This window comes from Ruditapes philippinarum, unplaced genomic scaffold (assembly GCF_026571515.1).
Source record: "Ruditapes philippinarum isolate M1 unplaced genomic scaffold, ASM2657151v2 ctg1324_1_1_1_1, whole genome shotgun sequence".
NCBI lineage: Eukaryota > Metazoa > Mollusca > Bivalvia > Venerida > Veneridae > Ruditapes > Ruditapes philippinarum.
Genome location: NW_026859461.1, coordinates 141217 through 168444, shown reverse-complemented (window position 1 = coordinate 168444; position 27228 = coordinate 141217). Strand labels below are relative to the sequence as shown.

The following is a 27228-nucleotide window of genomic DNA, read 5'->3' as shown; positions in this document are numbered from 1 at the left end:
CAAGTTTTGTAACAGACGAACAGACGTTCGGCCAAAATGGAATAAGGGTCATTTGTTTTGATATTTTCTACTGTTTTATAGACGGCCAATTGCCCCTAACTCAATTGTTATGGAATGAACTCTATTGTTCTCTTTTGTTTTGTATACAGTTAGATGACACCCTATCCCTATTCGGTAGTGTGACCAGACAGACGACATAGAGATGATCCCTATATGCCACTACTCTGTAGAGGCGATACAAAAAAAGTTGCTGTAATAGGTTTAAAGGTAGTTTACCCAATAGGATGTCCAAGACTAACAGCGCCACCATGTATATTCACTCTGTTTATATCCAAATTCAACATCTGTATGTTAGCCAGTACCACAACACTAAATGCTTCATTTATCTCCCACATAGCTATATCATCACTTTTAACACCTGTTGAATCTAGAACCTGTAAAATATTCAACATTTACACATACATGTATTTTAGTGTTTACCTTTATAGCTAAACAGATCATGATTTCATAATCATCTGTTTCAAAACAAGTCTGAATTCAACATGTTTGAAGCTGGAACCATACATCACACATTTGTTTCATTTCACAATTTCTAAACTAAATACGTTATATATTTATATATACATATATTCAATATATTTCAATATATATATAGCGTATTGAACGGGCAATCCAGAGACCTGTGGTTCGAGTCCCGGCTATAGCTTGCTGATTTTTCATGCAATTTATATATATAAAACATATATAAAATCTGCCAGATAAACTGTCTTAAATCTTCATAAAAGTGGACTATTTAACAAAATTGTACATTTACTTGTTTTGTGTTCAATATCTGACACTCAACAGTCATCATAACTTATAACCAATGTTAAGACTTGATCCAATAATTTAAAACTTGGAAAGGAAGTTCAACAAAGTATATATTCTAGAAAAAATCAAACAAACCTGGCAAAATTTACCTAAACAAGCAATTATCATAGTATTGCAAAGCAATCCATAAGTCACCTACCAGTTAGAGCCCCAGTTTTCTCAGGATGAATAAGTATAACACATGTTTCAATTTTTCTCTATTTTAAGTGAATTTGTTGGAAAAATCTTTAAAAGTGATCTCAGGAAACAGTTTTTATTAACTGACAGACAGACAGACCGAAGGAGACTCTAAACTTATTTTTTTAAACACCACTGTTACCTAAATATAACAGAAAAGATAACTCTTGAAATAAAGATGCTAGATTTATGAACATTGTCATACATGATGATACCATTTATAGTCACAAAGAAGAAAAGTAAAAAATAACAATTTTCAAATATACCATTAACATGTTATTTACAAAGATGAAAATTAAACAAGAGGGCCATGATCTAAGTTCTAGCTCATTGGCTTTTTTAAAAGAAGATTGTTAAAGTTTTTACTATACACATATAGTTAAAAACAATGACACCCCTGGGGCAGGGCCAGTTTTGACCCCCCGGCGTTTATTTTAACAAACTTTGTAGATATTTACTTAAAGATGTTTCATGCTTAATATCTAAACTCTAGCTATTTGGGTTTTTCCAAAGAAGATTTTTTAAGTTTTTACTATATGCATATAGGGAAAATCAATGACCCCCTGGGGCAGGGCCAATTTTGACCCCAGGGCTTTTATTTGAACATACTTGGTAGACACCCATTAGAACAAGTTTCATGCTAAATATCTTAGCTCTAGCTCTTTGGGTTCTTTAAAAGAAGATTTTTTAAGTTTTTACTATATGCATATAGGGAAAATCTATGACCCCCCTAGGGCGGGGTCAATTTTGACCAAAGTCTTTTATTTGAACAAACTTGGTAGACATTCACTAGAAGATGTTTCATGCCATATATCTAAGCTCTAGCTTTTATGGTTCTTTAAAAGAAGATTTTTTAAGTTTTTATTATATGCATATAGGGAAAATCAATAACCCTCGGGGCGGGGCCAATTTTGACCCCAGGGCTTTAATTTGAACAAACTTGGTAGACACTCACTAGAAGATGTTTCATGCTTAATATCTTAGCTCTAGCTCTTTGGGTTCTTTAAAAGAAGATTTTTTAAGTTTTTACTATATGCATATAGGGAAAATCAATGACCCCTGGGGCGGGGCCAATTTTGACCCCAGGACTTTTATTTGAACAAACTTGGTAGACATTCACTAGAAGATGTTTCATGCCAAATATCTAAGCTCTAGCTCTTACGGTTCTTTAAAAGAAGATTTTTTAAGTTTTTACTATATGCATATAGGGAAAATCAATGACCCCCTGGGGCGGGGCCAATTTTGACCCCAGGGTTTTTATTTGAACAAACTTGGTAGACACTCACTAGAACATGTTTCATGCAAAATGTCTTAGCTCTAGCTCTTTGAGTTCTTTAAAAGAAGATATTTTAAGCTTTTACTATATGCATATAGGGAAAATCAATGCCCCCCCCTGGGGCGGGGCCACTTTTGACCCCAGGGCTTTTATTTGAACAAACTTGGTAGACACTCACTAGAAGATGTTTCATGCCAAATATCTTAGCTCTAGCTCTTATGGTTTTTTAAAAGAAGATATTTAAAGTTTTTTTCTTTCGGTTGCCATGGCAACCAGACTTCTGCATGGAATTAAATTCTTTGAGCAAGTTTTAAAGGAGACCACCAAAGGAACATTCCTGTGAAGTTTGGATGAAATTGGCTTGGTGGTTTATGAGGAGATGTCATTTAAAGTAAAAGTTTAGGGACGGATGGACGTCCGGACGGATGCCTGACGAAAAGCGATCACAAAAGCTCATCCTGTCACTTTGTGACAGGTGAGCTAAAAAGTAACACATTAAATGCTGTAAATCACAGTTTATGTGATTCAGAGGGATATTTTTGGATCTTTGTTTAACAGTAAGAATCTTATTCTACTGCATCTATTATCAAAGGAATATCAAATCAAGAGAAAAAATGGCTGCCATTTACAAGTTGATTAGAAGTTTCAAAGGCCGAGGAATTTGTTTTCAAGAATTATTTCTTTCAACAAAAAGGCCCCTTTCCACAAAAATTGCCATTTGTAAGTAGATTAGTTTGTTATTTTAACTTTTTTTATGTTACATGATACATACAAAAACATGCAACTATCTTTGTTATCAGTTTCATCAGGCTCAGCTCATATGGGCAGAAAGAGCTCAGCCCCTTCTAGCAAATATCAGCCTCTCCTGAAAAAACTGTTATTATAAGACAGTAGCATGTTATTCTTTATATAACTATCTCTGACAAGGTCAAACAACCACCAGCAATGGTAGAATGCCTATATCATTATGCTTCAATTGTAGAAAAAGAAAAGTTTCGTGATTATTATTTATGATTATCCATTTCATTTATGAGTATTCATTTCATTTATGATTATTTGTTTCATTTATGATCATTTGTTTCATTTGTGAGTACTCAAATGACCTTCAAATCATTATAAGTGATACACAAAAATAAAAATAACAAAAATGTAATTTGATGTCCAAAAACTAAAATTTGCCCCAAGCCAAGGAAGTGTGCACATTTATTACATCTGTACCTAGACAAGAGGCCCTGACAAATAGTCAACATGATAAAAACTCATAGAATAAATTTATAAAGACTTACTTAACCAATTAAGCCATTAATAAAAGAAAACATGGAAAACTGAAACCATTTGCTGGAGAGGAAATTTTTATCAGTGCATACAGTGTGTGTGATTGCATGCTGATTTTATAACTATGAAAGTACTTACTTCATGAAAAATATTGACTTATTAAGTAGGAAATAACAGTAATAAATTACAATTTTAGAATAATCAATAATTTCATCAGTCTTTAAAATCAATACTAATTCTTTTTCATGTTTTCAGGTGATGGCTTTTGTAAGCTTATCCTTTCAGCTTAAATCTATAAACACTGTAAACTGTTCATTGATCTAATAGTTTGTACATATTGATACCAATTTTATTTTTTGATATATAATTGATGTTTATTTCATTCTAATATCTGCTATCCAGTTTTCTTAGCACCTAACTTTATAAAAACAAGGAAAGCCTTTCATTATTTTTTATTTCAATGATTATGAAATAGTGTTTCATTTCACTCCACTAGTATACTTCAAATTTGGTCAAATTAAAAGTTTACCAAAAAGCCCTCAAGCATTAAAACTGTAGTCTGACTTTCAATCATAAAGATAGATAAGGTTGAACTTAAACAGGGAAATATGAAATTGATACATACATGGATTTTATTTTAAAAATTCAAATACAATAAATTCTTTAACATTTTAAGCTATATTCATTGATAAAATGATTTTTTCCTAGGACAGATGGACAGATAAACCAAACTAGTAAAAATACTTATATCCTAAAAAAATGTCTACATAAACTTAAAGATCTCATAAATTAAATAAATTAAGTACAAAATTTATAAGAAATGATACTGTGTAAATCACCATAGAGGAGGCTTAAAAACATACTTTAAAACAATGAGATACTGGGATGGTAATATTATCATTAACTTTGAATGGAGTCAAGTTGTACAAGCTTTCTGGATTCGCTACCCGAATCCAACAAGTGGTCATGTCTTAACTGAGGATGTTATACAGAGGAAAGTTGAAGGGCAGAAACTAATAACGAAAAAGTTAATCATGAAAGAAGGAAAGATACCATCATACCTGGAAAGATTTACTGGAGGTGTGAGACATATTCATGTTATTGAAGAGTCAATTTTGGATTTAAATGACAAAACATTGATTACTTATACACGTAATATTGACATGCAAAATGTGATGAATGGTCACGAAAAATGTACATACAAAGTTAATCCTGCAGACCAATCAAAAGTATTGTGGGAAAGACAGATGTGGTCAGACTCAAAAATTACAGGGTTGGGTAATCTCATAACAATGTTAGGGGTAAAGCAATACCAGAAAAACTTTGAATTGTCAAAGTCTGGATTTAATTATGTGCTTAGATCAATGTTTGATCCGAACTCAATAAAGGTGCATGAAACAAAGAGAATCACCAGTAGCAAGAAAACAAGCTACATTCTAAAGATATTGAAACAAATTCATTCCAAAGTTAGAGAACTTTTATTTCCTCCATATCATAAATTACTTGTGTATATCCACCCAATTCCTGATCATCAAAACGTAATCTTACATGCAAATGCTTCCTTCTGCATGTGAAGTATGGGTCATTCTATTGATTTTTTCAGTGATATTTCAATTAATTACAAGAATATCCTTGATGAAGTCTTCTTGAAGTAAAAGGATAGTTAGAAAGTCATCAACAAATCAGTGCATGCTGTGATAACAGGCATTTATGAGATAAAATAATTCTGATCAATGAAAGGGATGCTGTAGGTTTAATACCATACTTTATGAAAAAAAGTTATTAATGGAGATGACTATTCAACAATTTTAAAAACATAAGCTGATAATTTCTAATTCCTATATATTTCATTATTACTTCATGTTACTATTTCAGCAAAGTTTCATCAATTACAGCACAAAAATCAGCAACTGTTAAAGGACTTTAGACATACAAAATAATAAATTTTGACAAGTAAACCAGATTTTTATGTGCGTTATATAAATGTATATCAACAGAAAATTTAAAGGAAGTATCATTCTACTATTATTGTTTTTTTTCATATTTTCCTTTATTCTAAATTAAGTCTCATCTATAAAACTTTTTATATACAGGTTCGGTCATGGGTTGTGTTGGTTTTCTGAATTTAATTAACAAAAGCAAATTTCTGGTCAGGAAGTAATTCACACATCTGTTTATCAATGATTTTTATCATCAACAGATCAACTCCTTGAATGGAAAAAGTTTCTAAAAAAGCTTTTCAAGCTTCCTACTATTCCGTACTATTTATTATTTGTCAATTATCATGTAAATGTAATTTTTATGAATAAAATATTGTTTAAACTAACTCCTTGAACCACTTGTGAGATATTCATGATGTTTAGTCAAATTTTTTAACATAAAATGATGAAAAGCAAAACCCACATTTAAAGGACTTCCTCTGAAAGTGAAGGTCACAGCTTAAGACATTAAGTCTTTTGTTTAACATTTTAAAGGATAGTCATGAAACTATGCTTAAATATAAAATTTTGTTGGAAATGCAATATATAGAGGATATTTGTTTGTTGGTGTGTAAGATGAAATTTTATTTCATTGAGTGGGCTTTAAAAACAGTATTCTCACGAGTGGCGTAGCCATGAGTGAGAATACTGTTTTTTAAAGTTCATGAGATGAAATAAAATTACATCTTTCACAACAAACAAACATATTTTCTTTTTATTTTATGCATAAAAAAAATTAAAACGAAATTTCCTTAATATTAAAATCTGTTTTCCCCACTGGAAGCTTCTATTAGTCGAATTTCTCATAAAATACAAGAAGTCTTGGGCTGAAAATAAGTTTGACAATCAACTTTAATGGCGGTGATATTATTCATTTTATTAAAAAGTATGATTTTAATAATAAAAAGAAACAACTTTAGTAGAAGAAAAAGTCGCACGATCCGACCTTATATCAGTTACTTACTGCAAGTTTTATATTAGACCTTGCCTTGTGAAATGTAAGCTGTCGCCATTTTTCCAAAGTTGTGTATTTCACGTGAGGAAAATAATTGTGTTCGATTCAGGGAGATATCATTTGGATTTGTTAGTAATATATCTTTTTTAGAGGAAAGAAAACTTATTTGAGGATTGTAACAGACAATAAACAAAAGCCACTCCCCGGGCAGGGCAACGCTCGACTTTTTACTCTTTCTAAAAGCAAACAAAGAGATGTTCTGAACAAATCTTAAAGTTTCCTTTTTATAAATTTAATCGGTCTGTCTTGTCACATTAGTTTTGTCTATATATTTTTGTATACATATATACATACGCTATTTATATATATATATATATATATTAAAATATACTCTTTTATATATATATATATACCCTCATTTATATATTTATATAAATATGCATATATATATAAATAATATATATATATATTTATATATTATATATATATATAATATAATTTAATAAATAAATATATGGTCATTTAATGCACAATCTGTGAAATTTAAGTAATTTTAACCTTCCAGGTCAGGTCATTAAGAGCCTAAGTCAATTTGAGTTTGATAAACATGAAGGTCTTGTCCTTAAAGAAATTTCTGTTATAATATAAAGTCGATCTAATTCAATAATAGCAAAGTTACAGCCAAAAAAATTTGAAAATTTCAATAATTTGACCCTTAAAAGTCAAGGTATTTTATAAGTGAAGGGTCAATGTCTGTCTGGTTATTTTTTAAAGGACTATCCTAGAAGATTATTATGATCAAGTTTAAAGAAAATCCATTCAAAAATAATAAAGTTAAAGCCAATAATAGCAAAAAAATGACAATTCAATAAATGACCTCCAAAGTCAAGTTCATAATGAGTGAAGGTCAAAGGTCTGTCTGGTTATTTTAAGGGATATCCTTAAAGATTATTATTTTAAGTTTGAAGACAATCCATTCAAAATAACAAAGTCACAGCCAATAAGAACAAGCAAAATTTGGACTTTTGACCTTGAAGGTCAAGGTCATTTATAGATGAAGGTCAAGGTTAGTGTAGTCTACAGAAAGGTCTTGTCCCAAGGGTTGCTGTGGCCAAGTATAAAGACAATACACCAAGAACTAAAAAAGTTATGATCCAGGTACAAGTGTGCGGAAGGCAACGGCAACGCCACCCAGGACTATAACAATACCTCTACTTTTTCTTTCAAAAAAAGTTGAGTTAATAAGTGTTGTCAGATGTGTTAACATTCAAAAAGCGGCTAGCAAATTGGAAAACATAGAATTGTTGAATGGATGCCATACAAATGCTGGGTTGTTTACTTATTCTTCGGGCTGATGGCTGCCATTGCATTTCAAGTTTTCATATAGCATTAGGCAGTTATTGCTCGTAGGATACTTAAATATCAATATTTTATTGAATTACTTTGTAATAAGTCCAGAAAGAGTTACGCTTCTTGAGCACTGCACTTTCTCTCAATGCGCTTGACCATTGTATGAAGTTGCATTGAATTCTAAACATTAGTTTTTAAGTTATGAACCAGAAAAGGAAAAAAGGGCAATAACTCTACAAATACTGAAGATGGAGTTATGGTTATTGTACACTGCACTTCCTCTCATTGCTCTTGACCATTGTATCAAGTTGTATTTAATTCCAACTACTAGTTTTCAAGTTATGCACTGGACAAAAAAACTAACAAGGGGAAATAACTGTAATTTGTCCAAATAGAGTTATGGTTCTTGTGCACTGCACCTTGACCATTGTATGAAGTTTCATTGAATTTCAACCATTAATTTTCAAGTTATGCACTTGACAATAAAAAGTAACAAAGGGCAAAAACTCTTAAATGAGTCAAGAAAGAGTCATGGTTCTTGTGCACTGCGCTTCCTCTCATTATACTTGACCATTGTATGAAATTGTATTGAATTCCAACTAGTAGTTTTCAAGTTATGCTCTGTACAAGAAAAAAGCAATGGAAAAGTAACAAAGGGCAATAACTCTATAATTACTCTGGACAGAGCTATGGTTCTTGTTCACTGCACTTCCTCTTATTGTGCTTGACCATTGTATGAAGTTTTTTTGAATTTCAACAAGTACTTTTCAAGTTATGCTCTGGACAATGAAAAGTATCAAAGGGCAATAACTCTGTAATTAGTCAAGATAGAGTTATGGTTCTTGTGCACTATACTTCCTCTTAATGTGCTTGTTGACTGTATGAAGTTGTATTGATTTCCAACTGGTAGTTTTCAAGTTATGCTCCAGACAAGAAAAAGTAACAAAGGACAATAACTCTGTAATTAGTCAAGATGGAGTTATGGTTCTTGTGCACTGCACTTCCTCTCAATGTGCTTGATCATTGTATGAAGTTGTATTGAATTCCAACAATTAGTCTTCAAGTTATGCTCCGGACAAAAGAAAGCTATGGAAACAAGCAATTATCATAGTATTGCAAGCAATCCATAAGTCCCCTACGGTTAGAACCCCAACAACATTCTGATGGGCCATTGGCCATTTAATCATACCATTTAATGAATGAATGAATAACATGAATGAACTTAAGAGTTCTAAGTTTGTCTGTATCAAAGTAAAGTGTTAAGTTTCCCTGCCTAGTAAACTAATGTTTCAACTTTTCTCTATTTTAGGTGAATCTATTTGTTGGAAAAAATCTTGCAAAGGGATCTCAGGAAACAGTTTTCATAAACACACAAACAGACTGAAGGAGACTCTAAAGTAATTTTTTTAACAATCCCTGTTACCAAAATATAACATTTTTTAAAGCAAATTCTTAAAGAGGAGATAACTCTTGAAATAAAGATGCTAGATTTATGGTCATTTTCATACATGATATGAGTGTAACAAAGACTTATTTTCAAGACTTAGTGTATTTCGTATCTTTATAATTATAAAGGTATTTTGAAATATATCTTTGTTATACATGTACGTTAATTTTATTTTTATACACATTTTTCTTGTTTTCATTCTGAAAAATTGGTATGATTTCCCTTAAAATATATTTAATACATTTTAATTCAAAATCAACATTAGGTATTCAGTGTATGAACGCTACCCGAATATGTGTTAATTCATTTGTAAAAAAATGTTCAACATTTAATCAAAACAATCGAAACATCATTCGCAGTATAAAATGCTGTTTTAACATTGACTCATTAAGACAAAATCGTCTCCAATAATAATGTTGACCTTATCAACAAGAGGGCCATGATGGCCCTGAGGTCACTCACCTGTATAAAGGGCACCCGGAGCGGGGCCAGTTTAAACCCCAGGGCTTTTATTTGAACAAACTTGGAAGACATCCATTAGAAGATGTTTCACGATGTTAAGTTTTTACTACACACACATAATGAAAAACAACGATCTACCCCCCCCTTTCAGCCCCCCCCCCCCCCCCCCCGACAGGGCCAATTTTAACCCAAGGGCTTTTATTTGAACAAACTTGATAGACACCCATTAGAAGATGTTTCATGCTAAACATCTAAACTCTAGCTCATTGGGTTTTTTAAAAGAAAGATTTTTTAAGTTTTTACTATACACAGTCATATAGTTAAAACCAATGACACCCCTGGGGCGGGGCCAGTTTTGACCCCAGGGCTTTTATTTTTGAACAAACTTTGTAGACACTTACTAGAAGATGTTTCATGCTTAATATCTAAACTCTAGCTATTTGGGTTTTTTTCAAAGAAGATTTAAGTTTTTGCTATACACATAAAAGGAAAATCAATAAGACCCGGGGCGGGGCCAATTTTGACTACAGGGCTTTCATTTGATCAAACTTTGTAGACACTCACTAGAAGATGTTTCATGCTTAATATCTAAACTCCAGCTATTTGGGTTTATTCAAAGAAGATTGTTTAAGTTTCTGCTATATACATATAAGGAAAATCAATGACCCCCAGGGCGGGGCCAATTTTGACCCCAGGGCTTTTATTTGAACAAACTTGGTAGACACCCATTAGAACATGTTTCATGCTAAATATCTTAGCTCTAGCTATTTGAGTTCTTTAAAAGAAGATTTTTTAAGTTTTTACTACATGCATATAGGGAAAATCAATGACCCCTGGGGCGGGGCCAATTTTGACACCAGGGCTTTTATTTGTACAAACTTGGTAGACACTCATTAGAAGATGTTTCATGCAAAATATCTAAGCTCTAGCTCTTAGGCTTTTTTTTTAAAGAAGATATTTAAAGTTTTTTCTTTCGGTTGCCATGGCAACCAGAGTTCTGCATGGAATTAAATTCTTTGAACAATTTTTAAAGGTGACCACCAAAGGAACATTTCTGTGAAGTTTGGATGAAATTGGCTTAGTGGTTTTGTGACAGGTGAGCTAAACAAGAGGGCCATGATGGCCCTGAGGTCGCTCACCTGTATATAGGCCCCCCAACCCCCCTCCCCCCCCCCAAACGTTGCAGGGCCAATTTAACCCAAGGGCTTTTATTTGCACAAACTTGGTAGACACCCATAAGAAGATGTTTCATGCTAAACATCTAAGCTCTAGGCTCATTGGGCTTTTTAAAAGAAGATTTTTTTAAAGTTTTTACTATACACATATAGTTAAAAACAATGACACCCCTGGGGCCGGGCCAGTTTTGACCCCAGGGCTTTTATTTGAACAAACTTTGTAGACACTTACTAGAAGATGTTTCATGCTTAATATCTAAAATCTAGCTATTTGGGTTTTTCAAAGAAGATTTTAAGTTTTTGCTATACACATATAAAGAAAATCAATGACCCCCGAGGCGGGGTAAATTTTGACCCCAGGTCTTTTATTTGAACAAACTTTGTAGACACTCACTAAAAGATGTTTCATGCTTAATATCTTAACTCTAGCTATTTGGGTTTTTTCAAAGAAGATTTTTTAAGTTTTTGCTATACACATATAAGGAAAATCCATTAATGACCCCCGGGGCGGTGCCAATTTTGACCCCAGGGCTTTTATTTGAACAAACTTGGTAGACACCTATTAGAACATGTTTCATGCTAAATATCTTAGCCATAGCTCTTTGAGTTCTTTAAAAGAAGATTTATTAATTTTTTACTATATGCATATAAGGAAAATCAATGACCCCCTGGGGCCGAGCCAATTTTGACCCCAGGGCTTTTATTTGAACAAACTTGGTAGACACTAATTAGAACATGTTTCATGCTTAATATCTTAGCACTAACTCTTTTGGTTCTTTAAAAGAAGATTTTTTAAGTTTTTACTATATGCATATAGGGAAAATCAATGACCCCCCGGGGCGGGGCCAATTTTGACCCCAGGGCTTTTATTTGAACAAACTTGGTAAACACCTATTAGAACATGTTTGATGCTCAATATCTTAGCTCTAGCTCTTTGAATTCTTTAAAAGAAGATTTTTTAAGTTTTTACTATACACATATAGGAAAAATCAATGACCCCCCCAGGGCGGGGCCAATTTTGACCCCAGGGCTTTTATTTGAACAAACTTGGTAGACACCCATTAGAACATGTTTCATGGTAAATATCTTAGCTCTAGCTCTTTGGGTTCTTTAAAAGAAGATTTTTTAAGTTTTTACTATATGCATATAGGGAAAATCAATGACCCCCGGGGCGGGGCCAATTTTGACCCCAGGGCTCTTATTTGAACAAATTTAATAGACACCCATTAGAACATGTTTCATGGTAAATATCTTAGCTATAGGTCTTTGGGTTCTTTTAAAAGAAGATTTTTTAAGCTTTTACTATATGCATATAGGGAAAATCAATGACCCCCTGGGGCGGGGCCAATTTTGACCCCAGGGCTTTTATTTGAACAAACTTGGTAGACACTCACTAGAAGATGTTTCATGCCAAATATTTAAGCTCTAGCTCTTTGGATTTTTTAGAAGAAGATATTTTAAGTTTTTTCTTTTGGTTGCCATGGCAACCAGATGTGTGCATGGAATTAAATTCTTTGAACAATTTTCAAAGGTGACCACCAAAGGAACATTCATGTGAAGTTTGGATGAAATTAGCTTAGTGGTTTATGAGGAGATGTCATTTAAAGTAAAAGTTTACGGATGGACGACGGACAGACGGACGAAAAGCGATCACAAAAGGTGAGCTAAAAAGGAAAAAACAAACATTTTTTTCATGAAAATTTTAAGTTCAAGGGAGGTAATTCTCATAATTTTCAAGCTAGAGTTGTAAACCTTGTCACATATGGTGTGATTGATGACAAGGAACTTATATTTAAAGTTTGAAGTAAATACCTTAAGGAATAAAGAAGTTATAGTGAAAAAGCATAAAAACTAGAATAAAAAATCTTTAAATTCAGTATATTTGTTGCCATAGCAACCAGAATTCTCAACATAGGAAGAAAAGAAAAAGATGTGCATAATCTCCAGGCTGCCATCTACCCATATTTTAAGTTTCATAAAATAATTTCAGTACTTTTTGCGTTATCACTGAATCCAGTATATGTGTTAAATTTGCCATATTTTCAGTTTATTTGTTGCCATAGCAACCAGAATTTTCAACATAGGAAGAAAAGGAAAAGACGTGCATAATCTCCATACTGCTATTTATCCATATACAAGATTCATAAAAATATTTTCAGTACTTTTTGCGTTATCGGGGGATCCAGTTTTGTGAACGAACGGACGGACTGACAGACGGACGGAGGGTAAACCTAAAGTCACCTCCGGTTAAACCAGTAGGGGACTAAAAAAACAAGGGGCAATAACTCTGTAATTACTTTAGATAGAGTTATGGTTCTTGTGCACTGCACTTCCCCTTATTGTGCTTGACCATTGTATGAAGTTGTTTTGAATTCCAACCTGTAATTTTCAAGTTATGCTCCGGACAAGGAAAAGTAACAAAGGGCAATAACTCTGTAATTTGTCAAGATAGAGTTATGGTTCTTGTACACTGCACTTCCTCTCAATGTGCTTGATAGTTGTATGAAGTTGTAGTGAATTCCAAACATTAGTCTTCAAGTTATGCTCTGGACAAGAAAAATGCAACGGACCCCTGGACCCACCGACCACCCGACCGACCACCGAGTGACTCCAATATATCCCCCCAAACTTTCGTTTCGGGGGTATAATAAGAAATGCAGAGTACCGGGTCTTGTGCACTGCAATTCAAGTCATTATAAGAAGCATGCATACCAAGTTTGAAGTCAATTCGACTTATAATGACTTATGCTCCGGACAAGCTTAAGGGAACACCGACGCCTACAAAAGTAACCCCTATATGTCGCCTTTTTCAAGGCGTCACAAAAATGAATGCTTTAATTACTTTGATGCACAATCTGAGGCTGCCTTATCACATTAATTTAATCTCACCTTAGGTATTGCAAAAGCAGGGGCTGTCGGGAAATCTATTGGCTCTATAGCTGCATCAGCAAAACCTGTAGCAAAAACACAACATAAATACATTGCACATAAATTTTGGGATATATTTAAGAAATTTAAGGGCTAAAATTAAGAAATTTAGTGTACAAATAAGAAATGTTAGGGGTAAAGTTTGAAATTCTATAACTAAACTAGAACTGCCACTGTCATGGCGTAGATACCCCAGCATACCACTTTGTCAGAATCAACAGTGGCCATTGAGAACTCAAGGACAACCACCCTGCCAAATCTGAGGTTACTAAGCCAGTGCATTGCTAAGATATGTATTCTCCATGCTTCAAATGTGAAAATTTTAAAATCAAGTTTTTTTAGTCAAGGCCCCTGTGACCTTGACCTTTGACCCAGTGACCTCAAAATCAATAGGGGTCATTTACTAATCATGACTAACCTCCATGCCAAATATGAAGACTGTGGGTCAAAGGAATCTCAAGTTATTGGGCAGACAAGCTTTTTTTAAGTCAAGGCCCCTGTGACCTTGAACTTTGACCCAGTGACCTCAAAATCAATAGGGGTCATCTACTAATCATGACTAACCTCCATGCCAAATATGAAGACTGTGGGTCAAAGGAATCTCAAGTTATTGGGCGGACAAGCTTTTTTTTAGTCAAGGCCCCTGTGACCTTGACCTTTGACCCAGTGACCTCAAAATCAATAGGAGTCATCTACTAATCATGACTAACCTCCATGCCAAATATGAAGACTGTGGGTCAAAGGAATCTCAAGTTATTGGGCAGACAAGGTTTTTTAAGTCAAGGTCCCTGTGACCTTTGACCCAGTGACCTCAAAATCAATAGGGGTCATTTACTAATCTTGACTAACCTCCATGCCAAATAGGAAGACTGTGGGCCAAAGGAATCTCAAGTTATTGTGTGGACAAGTTTTTTAATGTCAAGGCCCCTGTGACCTTGACCTTTGACCTAGTGACCCCAAAAATAATAGGGGTCATCTAATAATCATGTCTAACCTCCATGCCAAATATGAAGACTGTGGGTCAAAGGAATCTCAAGTTCTTGGGCGGACAAGGTTTTTTTAATCAAGGCCCCTGTGACCTTGACCTTTGACCCAGTGACCTCAAAATCAATAGGGGTCATCTACTAATCATGACTAACCTCCATGCCAAATATGAAGACTGTGGGCCAAAGGGATCTCAAGTTATTGGGCGGACAAGGAAAAACCGACAGACGGACGGGGAGACGTCAAGACGGACAAGGTGATTCCAGTATACCCCCCTTACAACTTCGTTGTGCGGGGGTATAACTATGGCCTCAAAAGACCATCATATGGGCTTACCTTTGCATATTGACACAAAAGTAACTCACAAATAATGTTCTAGTTTAGTTATAGCAAAGGTGTCTACCAGTGTTCCATAGTCATCAGGTGTTGTTGGCTGCATCCTGGAAATAAACAGGATCAGATATTTTAAAACAACTGAAAGAACCCATCAAAAAGGGAACAGTTCTGTTCACCAGCCATACACATGTAAAAATCAATGTCTGACTGAGAAATAAACTTAATTATGGCCTTTTTAGCCATCACATTCCACATCATATTTTTTACATTTTAGAACAAACGCTTAAATCTTTCTACAAAATAAATAACTGTTTTCAGTGTAAGTAATACATTTGACTAGAAAGTGTATAGCTGGCAAACAATACATACAAACTAAAATGTCTAAAATATATGTGAACTGAGAATGAGTATGCACAAATAAATAATAGTACAAAACCCTTATAGTAAAAAGCCCTAACAAAATGAAGAATCTAATGACAAGCATGTAATAACATTTTCTAAGTTAAGTGTGAAAATTATCACACTGACTCATTTCATTGTTGATGTTGCTGAATGTGCCTCTTCTGCTTCGCAAATAGCACCTCCTAGATCTTTCTGTTTTCCTCAATGTGGTGTCTTGACTCCTTATTTTATTACTTGCCACATCAATGAAGCCTTGTGTAACCAGGAGCATTTACTTATCCCTCCGATAATCTACATTGAGAAATATGGCTTAAAAGAATCAAGATTTACCTTAAGAAATTACATCTCTGTCATCCAGTCACAGCCAAAAACAACCTGAATAAATGGTTTCACTGTCAACTGCCTTTAACTGCCTACTCTAAATAAGAAAAGCTGAAAAACTAAATTAAAACATAATTAGAATTAAAACATTTTCAAGTTATAAGTATGTTTATAACAAAAGATAAAACAAGATCTGTCCGAGGACAACGAAGCTCGACTATTCGAAAAAGTTGTCACAAGGGCGTTTCATTGAGTATAATCATGCTTACCTAATGAATACATAAAATTGTCCAAAAAAGAACAAGGGCTTGTCATTTAGATGTTTTATCAAGTAAATCACTGCTTGATTAATATGAATGCACAAAAATTGTCACAAAAAAAAGGCACAACCCTTCAGTTGTTATGGAGATACCAGCTTACACCCAAAAGCTTAACCAAGAATTTCTAAGTCTTTAAAGGGACATAAATATGCAAAATAGCAAATCAGAGTTATAGGACTTGTGCCAATCATGTACGATAATCACAGAGAACAAGTGTGTGAAGTTTCAATCCATTCCCTTTGGGTGTTCTGGAGATACCAGCTTACAAGCAAAAACCTAACAAAGAATTTCTAAGTCTAAAAAGGGGCATTAATATGCAAAATAGCAAATCAAAAGTTATGGGACTTGGGCCAATCATATTAGATAATCACAGAGAACAAGTGTGTGAAGTTTAATTCCATTCCCGTCAGTTGTTCTTGAGATACCAGCTTACACGCAAAAACTTAACGAAGAATTTCTAAGTTGAAAAATGGGCATCATTATGCAATAAAGCAAATCAGAGTTTTGGGACTTGTGCCAATCATGTAAGATAATCACAGAAAACAAGAGTGTGAAGTTTTAATCCATTCCCTTGAGTAGTTATGGAGATACAAGCTTACATGTAAAAGCTTAACCACAAGGATGCCGACGCTGACAAATGCTTGACTGCATTAGCCAGAATATTAGAGTTATTTCCCGGACAAGATATTTTTAAAAGGGTAGATAATTCACACACTGGGCAAAACAGAGTTATGTTTTTTTGTACTGCACTTTACTAAATGAGATCTATCTACCAACAAAGTTTCATGTGGATATCTCTTATTATTTTAGCGTAATGTCCCGGACAAAGGTCAAAAGTAAAAATAAACAAAGGGCAATAACTCCAAAATTAGGCAAGGCAGAGCTATGATTCTTGTGCACTGCACATCAACCCATTGAGATATATCTACCTACAAAGTTTCATGTTGACATCTCTTATAGTTTTACAGCTATTTCCTGGACAAGGTTTTTCTAAAAGGGGAGATAATTAAAAAATGAGGCTTAACAGAGCTATGGTTCTTTTGCACTGCACTACTACTCAATGAGATCTATCTACCTACAATGTTTCATGTTGTTAACTCTTACAGTTTTAGAGTTATGTTCCTGACTAAGTTTAAAGTGTTAAAATTAACAAAGGGCAATAACTTCAAAATTAGGCAAAAAAGAGTAATGGTTCTTGTGCATAGCACATCTACCCATTGAGATCTATTTATCTACAAAGTTTCATGTTGATATCTCTTATAGTTTTAAAGTTATATCCCGGACAATATTTTTCTAAAAGGGGAGATAATTAAAAAACCAGGCAAAATAGAGTTATGGTTCTTTGACACTGCACTTCCCCTCAGTGCCCTCTACCACTGTATGAAGTTTACACAAATTATCTCAAAGGGTTTTCAAGTTATGCTCCGGACAAGACAACGGACAGACAGACAGATGGACGGACGGATAGACGGACAAGGTGGCGACTATATGCTCTCCCTTCGGGGAGCATAATAAAGTAGAATAAAAAATTTTTTTGTTTGGTTTAAACAGTGATTAAAACAAATTTTTTAGTCATGTCTCTGTGACTGGTTCACCTAAATGGCTTTCCTGAATAACTTACCAGCAAATACTAATTTCTTTGCAAGAGACCAACTACTTATCCCACATGTGATGGGAGACAAATGACCATTAGACTCCTTAACATTTATTGATTGTCACAGAGACATTTTGCATCACCCAAGGATCAATCCAGTGCCCTCTGGATTACAAATCCAATGCTCGCCTGTTTGATCTAAGCCAGCAAAATGATTTATCAACATCTTTGCCTTATAATTTAGTATTAAACACAAAGATAATGAGGTCACAATTCATTTGTACAATGTAGTTAAGTAGAACTACTGGTTAGTATAACATATTATTTTGGCACTACAAGTTGGGTCTTTATCACTGTTTGACGTTTTAATCAACACATTAAAGATATTCTACAGACAAATATAATCAAGGGAGATGAATAAACAAGAGGACAATGATGGCCCTGAAAATGCTCACCTGAATATAGAAACTCTCCATGACAAGGAACAAGTAATATTGCAAACTATAAACAAAAGAAGATAAAAAATCTAATATTTGTATCTGAAATAGTGCATGTGTAAAAACATTAATAGTTGAAGATATTTCATGCCAAATATCTAAGCTCTAGATTTTTTTTCTTTTCTTTCGGTCGCTATTGCAACTAGAGTTCAACATGGAATTAAATTCTTTGAGCATTTTTTAAATGCTACCACCAAAGGAACATTCCTGTGAAGTTTGGATGAAACTGGCTCAGTGGTTTATAAGGAGATGTTGTTTAAAGTAAAAGTTTACGGACAGCCGAATGAATTGTGATCACATATTATTATTAAGCTCACCTTGTAACTTTGTGACAGGTGAGCTAAAAAAAGAAGAAATGTAGAGTTATATTTCTTTAACAATGCACTTCTTCACAATATGTGATACATATTTTCTGACATACCAAGAATTCTGGCAAGTGGTTTAATATTGTGTTTCTCAGCAGCATGTGCTGACATCAGAACAATGGCACCTGCTCCATCATTGAGGGTACTAGCATTAGCAGCAGTTATGGTCCCTGAAATATAAGACATTTTAACATAACAAGAGCTGTTGGTGGGACAGCATGCTGGACTATCCTTAGTGCTTGAAAGTAAAAGTGTAAAATAATGTAAGATAATGTAAAATTTTTAAGTTCTCAAAAGGGCAAACCTTTTTTCATACACATGTTATAGGCCTTGAAGAGAGTCCTATTATGCTCACAAAAAAAGTGTATAAAATTTCAACTTGTTTCAAAGCAAGCTGTCAATGAAATATGAAAATATCTGAGGTGGTACACGAAATTTAACTTAAATTCTAAGTTGAACTAGAAATGTGTCCATAGGACACGGGTGCCCCCACCGCAACACTGTTCTGTCAATCTTTTTACTAAGTCAAGGGAAATAACTCTACAAATACTGGATAAATCTACAAGCGAAACCCCAGGTGCAAATCTAAAATATGCTGAGCAACCTGCCCATAAGGTTTATTGACTATGTCAAATCCTTTTTGAGAAACTTGCGACACAAGCTGAAAATTGCAAAAATTTTCTAAGTGAAGGGCAATAACTCTAAAAATACTAAATAAATCCAGATGAAAATACCTGGTGCACAACTGCACATGCTAATCAATATTCCTGTAAAGTTACATGACTCTAGGTCAAATACTTTTTGAGTTATGTGCGACACATGTTGAAAATTGCCAAATTTTACTAAGTCATGGGCAATAACTCTGAAAATATTAAAAATATCCAGACGAAAATACCCAGGTGCACAACTACACATGCTGATCAACATTCCTGTAAAGTTTCATGACTCTAAGTCAAATACTTTTTGAGTTATGTGCGACACAAGTTGAAAATTGCAAAATTTTACTAAGTCAAACGCAATAACTCTAAAAATACTAAAAATATGTACACAAAAATACCCAGGTGCACAACTACACATTCTGATCAACATTCCTGTAAAGTTTCATGACTCTAGGTCAAATCCTTTTTGAGTTACGTGCGACACAAGTTGAAAATTGCAAAATTTTACTAAGTCAAGGGCAATAACTCTGAAAATACTAAAAATATCCAGATGAAAATACCCAGGTGCACAACTTCACATGCTGATCAACATTCCTGTAAAGTTTCATGACTGTAGGTCAAATACTTTTGAGTTACATGCGACACAAGTTGAAAATTGCAAAATTTTACTAAGTCAAGGGCAATAACTCTGAAAATACTAAAAATATCCAGACCAAAATACCCAGGTGCACAACTACACATGCTGATCAACATTCCTGTAAAGTTTCATGACTCTAGGTCAAATACTTTTTGAGTTACGTGCGACACAAAAGTGAACGGATGGACGGACGGAAGGACGGATGGAAGGACGGACGGACAAGGGTAAATCTAAATGCCCGCCACTAACGTGGGGGCACAAAAAGGGGCATTATTTTGTCAAAATGCTTAATAGAGTTACCTCATCCTGTCTACAGCTTGGGGTCATGATGGTGAACAAGTGTGCAAAGTTTCAAAGCCATATGCAAATGGACTTTGGAAATATTTGAGGTGTTACAACTAGAATTGCCACTGTCTTGACATTGGTTTTTTGTTTGTTTCATTTTACGCCTTTTCCCAACAGTTTTTCAGTCATATAGGTGGGTAGTTTCCTAACCATCATTCCTGGAGAGTTACACTAGTACTAGACTATCTTCCTCCGTGCTTAACTACCAAAGCATCTCCTGGGGATCGAACCCATGCCAGAGAGGTAACTGGATTAGAAGTCATCGGCTCTAACCCCTTGACCACGGAGGCAGTTCTGTCTTGGGGTGAATGCCCCCGCATACCACTTTGTCAGAATCAACAGTGGACATATAGATCCCTGCCAAAGCTGAGGTTAGTAAGCCAATGCATTGCTAAGTTATGCATTCTAGAAGCTTCAAATGTGAAAATTTTTGACGCATTTTGACCAATGACAAGAGAGACAATGTAAACTGTAATTTGATTGGTCATTCTAAAAAAGAATGCCGGAAAAGACTCGATTTGACCATTGAGAAAAGCGCTTACAGACGTACCATAGGCGGTTAGCGTAGCAATAAAAGCAAAAGCGTGCCGGTTTTTGGGTACTCTATAAAATATGACGAATGAATTTATTGTCTTTGTCGAATTTACATCAATCTCAAAAATGACCCAGGAGCTCACGAAATCCGCGGAAAATTGGCAGCCCTGTCTTGACCTGGTGACCTCAAAATCAATGTGGGTCATCTACTCATCATGACTAACCTCCATGCCAAATTTCAAGACTGTGGGTCAAACGAATCTTAAGTAATTGGGCGGACAAGCTTTTTGAAGTCAAGGCCCCTGTGACCTTGACCTTTGACTTGGTGACCACAAAATCAATAGGGATCATCTACTCATCATGACTAACCTCTATGCCAAATATGAAGACTGTGGGTCAAAGGAATCTCAAGTTATTTGGCAAACAAGAAAAAACCGACGGACGCCTGACGGCCGGACAGCTGGATGGTCAGATGGACAAGCTGATTCAAGTATATCCCCCTTACAACTTTTTTTTGCGGGGGTATAAAAATCAAACAAAATACAAAATCAAGTAACATAAAAATTATAACTACCATCTTTTTGAAATACAGCTTTAAGAGATGGTACTTTATCAAAATTGACCTTTCTGTACTCTTCATCTTCTGAAACTGTTATTGGGTCACCTGAAATAAACAAGAATGCATTAAATGATTTGTGAAAAATGCTATGCAATCCCATTATACAACATTAAATAGTAAGAACAGAAGCAGTACTTTTTTAGTTTCTAAACAACGAAACTTTTTGATAATGCTTTAGAATTTACTGAATTTGGAAGTAAGTCACTAGGTACAAATATAGGTTAACTATCATATCAATCTATTCTTTATCTTAAACTGTACAAATGGTCTATATATATTTCTGTATCTAAAAAACAAAAAAGTAGGTCACTTGGTGAAGATATATATTATTTGATACTAGAGTTCAATTCTATATCTGAAACCATATCATGGTTCTAATTTTACATCTCTATGTCAAATAACAAACAAATATAAGGAAAACAAAAGGTGGCAATTAGAAGAATTTGAACGATGTTGGTCACTAGAAGATACTTCATGCAAAATATATTATTTGAATTATACTACCAGTATATACATGGTCTGAATTTTAAAGCTGTACATCAAAAACAAGAAAGTAGGTCACTAGGTCTATATTTAATTTGTTTGATATCAAATTTCAATTACACGCCTGAAATTGTGCATAAAGTCAAAATGTCATAGCTGTAAACAAGGTGGTCAAAATGTGATAGCTGTATATTAATAAGAGGACCATGATGGTCCTGAAATCGCTTACCTGTTTATAGGCCCCTGGGGCGGGGCCAATTGTAACCCAAGGGCTTTTATTTGAATAAACTTGGTAGACACTCATTAGAAAATGTTTCATGATTAATATCTAAGCTCTTGGAAAAAGTATGACCTCTCCCTCCTCCCACCCTACCCCGGGACGGGGCCAATTTTGACCCCAAGGATTTGTATTTTAACCAACTTGGTGGACACTCACTAGAAGATATTTCATGCTAAAACATGAAAAAGGAAAATCAATGACCCCCATGCCTTTAAACTTTGTATCTTAACTCTAGCTCTTTGGGTTTTTTCAAGAAGATTTTTGAAGTTTTTACTATACACATACAACGAAAATCAATGATCCACGAGGCAGGGTCAATTTTAACCCAAGGGCCCTTATTTGAACAAACTTGGTAGACATCCATTAGAAGATGTTTCATGCTAAATATCTTAGCTCTAGCTCTTTGGGTTTTTCAAAAGAAAACTTTTTAAATTTCTACTATATACATAAAGGGAAAAACAATGACCCCCTGGCGCGGGGCTAATTTTGACCCCAGGGCTTTTATTTGAATAAACTTTTTAGACACCCACTAGAAAATGTTTCATGATTAATATCTAAGCTCTAGCTATTTGAGTTTTTTAAAAGAAGATTTTTAAGTTTTTACTATGTACAAATAAGGAAAATCAATGACCCCCCCCCCTTCTTGAGGCCTCAAACACTGTAAACTAGAAATGTGTCCATAGGACACGGGTGCCCCCACCGCAAATTGCAATTGCAAAAATTTTCTAAGTGAAGGGCAATAACTCTAAAAATACTAAATAAATCCAGACGAAATTACCTGGTGCACAACTGCACATGCTGATCAATATTTCTGTAAAGTTACATGACTCTAGGTCAAATACTTTTTGAGTTACGTGCGACACATGTTGAAAATTGCAAAATTTTACTAAGTCAAGGGCAATAACTCTGAAAATACTAAAAATATCCACATGAAAATACCCAGGTGCACAACTACATATGCTGATCAACATTCCTGTAAAGTTTCATGACTAGGTAAAATTCTTTTCAAGTTACGTGCGACACAAGCTGAAAATTGCAAAATTTTACTAAGTCAAGGGCAATAACTCTGAAAATACTAAAATTATCCAGACAAAAATATCCAGGTGCACAACTACACATGCTGATCAACATTCCTGTAAAGTTTCATGACTCTAGGTCAAATATCTTTTGAGTTATGTGCGACACAAGGCTGAAAATTGCAAAATTTTACTAAGTCAAGGGCAATAACTCTGAAAATACTTAATATATCCAGACGAAAATACCCATGTGCACAACTACACATGCTGATCAACATTCCTGTAAAGTTTCATGACTCTAGGTCAAAAACTTTTTGAGTTACATGAGACACAAGTTGAAAATTGCAAAATTTTACTAAGTCAAGGGCAATAACTCTGAAAATACTAAAAATATCCAGATGAAAATACCCAGGTGCACAACTACACATGCTGATCAACATTCCTGTAAAGTTTCATGACTCTATGTCAAATACTTTTTGAGTTACATGTGACACAAAAGTGAACGGACGGACGGAAGGAAGGACGGACGAACGGACAAGGGTAAATCTAAATGCCTGCCACTAATGTGGGGGCACAAAAATGCCCTATTTAGGTCCCAAACACTGTTTTTCGTTTCAGAAATGTTGTTAAACTAGAAATGTGTCCATAGGACATGGGTGCCCCCACACTCCTCCGATCTTATGTCTCTAGGTCAATTTTTTTTTTTTTTGGCTACATGGGCCCAAGTTGAAAACTAAAAATCTTTTATTAAGTAAAGGGCAAATACTACAAATACTGAATTAATCCACAAGAAAACCCCAAGAAGCATATAATTAAGTACACATGCTGACCAACATTCTTGTAAACTTTCAGGCCTACAGCTCATAAACTTTTTGAGTTACGTGCAACAGAAGTTAAATATTGAAAAATTTTACTAAGTCAAGGGCAAAAACTCTAAAAATACTTAAAAATATCCACTTGAAAATACCCAGGTGCACAACTACACATATTGAGCAACATTCCTGTAAGGTTTCATGACTGTAGGTCAAATACTTTTTGAGTTACGTGCGACACAAGTTGAAAATTGGATTTTTTTTTTTACTAATTCAAGGGCAATAACTCTAAAAATACTAAATATATCAACATGAAAATACGCAGGTGCACAACTTCACATGCTGATCAACATTCCTGTAAGGTTTCATGACTAGTCAAATATTTTTTGAGTTATGTTTGACACAAGGTGAAAATTGGAAATTTTTACTAAGTCAAGGGCAATAACTCTAAAAATACTAAATATATCCACTCGAAAATACCCAGGTGCACAACTACACATGCTGAGCAACATTCTTGTCAGGTTTCATGACTCTAGGTCTAATACTTATTTAGTTATGTGCGACACAAGTTGAAAATTTGAAATTTTTACTTATTCAAGGGCAATAACTCTAAAAATACTAAATATATCCACACAAAAATACCCAGGTGCACAACTTAACATGCTGATCAACATTCCAATAAGGTTTCATGACTCTATGTCAATTATTTTTTTAGCTACTTGCGACACAAAAAGTGGACAGATGGATGGATAGAAGGACGGACAAGGGTAAATCTAAATGCCACCCCCCCATATAGTGGGGGCACAATAAAAATGACCACCTTTTTTAGACAAGTATTTAATAATATTATCAATGGCTGAGTAATTACATCTGAAACCTGCCTGACATTTATCTATTTTATTATTTTCTTCAGCCCAATTTTATCACCTTTTATTCACAATGCCAGAAAATATTTTATACATTGTATTTGTGAAAGAAATGCCCCGATAATTGTTCGGTGAGAAAGACAACCCAGACTTGTAAACTGGACATATAAACTTTGACCCCAAGTACAGTCGGCATCGTACTTGTGTCCACCTTTATGAAGGGACTTTTTTTATGAAGCGGCCACATAAAATCCCTCCTGATGACTTTTACTGTATAAGTTAATTCCATTAAACGACAATTTTATATCGCGGCCAGCGGCCACTACATGTTGGCCCAAATGTACAAAATAAAGTGTTAAAGTATCTATTAGACGGCCGTGACAAACAGTCGTCCCTATGGGCATTCTCACCTGTGTAATCAGCAAGCAGGTTTGATGTGTACAAGCAAACAAACAAATATTTTTCATGGTCATTGGTCTTAAAGTATCTATTAAACGACCGTCACAAATAATTGTCGTTTAAAAACAAATTGACTAATAATTACAATCGTTTCAAAATCGGAAAGAAAGAAACAGTTTTCCGATTGTAATATTTATTGTGACATATTTTGTCAGAGCAAAAACGTATCACAACACGTATTTGCACAGTTTTGTCATGTGCTCAGAGTTACCTCCCTTCCAGAAAATCAAATCGAAAATGACGTCGGAACGAGCGAAAAAATGACAGACAACTAATAAGACCTGATAAATTGAATGAGGAAAACGTGCATGATAGAGTCTGAGTAAATAAACAAGAGGGCCATGATGGCCCTGAGGTCGCTCATCTGTATATAGGCCCCGGAACAGGGCCAGTTTAAACCCCAGGGCTTTTATTTGAACAAACTTGGAAGACACTCATTAGAAGATGTTTCACAATGTTAAGCTTTTACTACACACATGTAATGAAAAACAATGATCTCATCCCCCTGTAAGCTCTAGTTCATTGGGTTTTTTAAAAGAAGATTTTGTAAGTTTTTACTACACACATACTAAAAACAGTGACACCCCTAGGGCTTTTATTTGAACAAACTTTGTAGACACTTATTAGAAGATGTTTCAAGCTTAATATCTAACTCTAGCTATTTGGGTTTTTTCAAAGAAGACTTTTTAAGTTTGTTACTATATGCATATATAGGGAAAATCAAGACCCCCCGGGGCAGGGCCAATTTTGACCACAGGACTATTATTTGAACAAACTTTGTAGACACTTACTAGAAGATGTTTTCATGCTTAATATCTAAACTCTAGCTATTTGGGTTTTTTCACCGAAGAGTTTTAAGTTTTTGTTATACACATATCAGGAAAACCAATGACCCCCCGGGCGGGGCCAATTTTGACCCCAGGGCTTTTATTTGAACAGACTTTGTAGACACCAGTAGAACATGTTTCATGCTAAATATCTTAGCTCAAACACTTTGAGTTCTTTAAAAGAAGATTTTTTAAAGTTTTTACTATATGCATATAGGGAAAATCAATGACCCCCTGGGGCGGGGCCAATTTTGACCCGGGGCTTTTATTTGAACAAAATTGGTAGACACTCATTAGAAGATGTTTCATGCTAAATATCTTAGCTCTAGCTCTTTGGGTTCTTTAAAAGAAGATTTTTTAAGTTTTTACTATATGCATATAGGGAAAATCAATGACCCCCTAGGGAGGGGCCAATTTTGACCCCAGGGCTTTTATTTGAACAAACTTGGTACACACTCATTAGAAAATGTTTCATGCTGAATATCTTAGCTCTAGCTCTTTCGGATCTTTAAAAGAAGAATTTTTAAGTTTTTTCTATATGCATATGGGGAAAATCAATAAGGGGGCCAATTTTGACCCCAGGGCTTTTATTTGAACAAACTTGGTACACACTCATTAGAAGATGTTTCATGCTGAATATCTTAGCTCTAGCTCTTTGGGTTCTTTAAAAGAAGAATTTTTAAGTTTTTACTATATGCATATAGGGAAAATCAATGACCCCCTGGGGCAGGGCCAATTTTGACCCCAGGGATTTTTTTTTGAACAAACTTGGTAGACACTCACTAGAAGATGTTCCATGCCAAATATCTAAGCTCTAGCTCTTAGGGTTTTTTAAAAGAAGATATTTAAAGTTTTTTTCTTTCGGTTGCCATGGCAACCAGAGTTCTGCATGGAATTAAATTCTTTGAACAATTTTTAAAGGTGACTTCCAAAGGAACATTCCTGTGAAGTTTGGATGAAATTGGCTTAGTGGTTTAT

At 34.5% G+C, this 27228-nt stretch overlaps 1 protein-coding gene across 1 annotated transcript in view; it reads right to left on the bottom strand.

Annotated features, from left to right (window-relative positions):
- Positions 1–250: 250 nt before the first annotated feature.
- The window catches only part of LOC132756593 (acetyl-CoA acetyltransferase, mitochondrial-like), a 119040-nt gene continuing 92062 nt past the window's right edge, over positions 251–27228 (bottom strand). The window contains exons 9-12 of the mRNA XM_060747696.1: positions 21463–21552; positions 18770–18883; positions 13856–13920; positions 251–434 (exon numbers count right to left, since the gene is read on the bottom strand). Coding sequence (XP_060603679.1) covers positions 273–434; positions 13856–13920; positions 18770–18883; positions 21463–21552 — 431 coding nt within the window. The 3' untranslated portion in view covers positions 251–272. The remainder of the gene's footprint in view (positions 435–13855; positions 13921–18769; positions 18884–21462; positions 21553–27228) is intronic.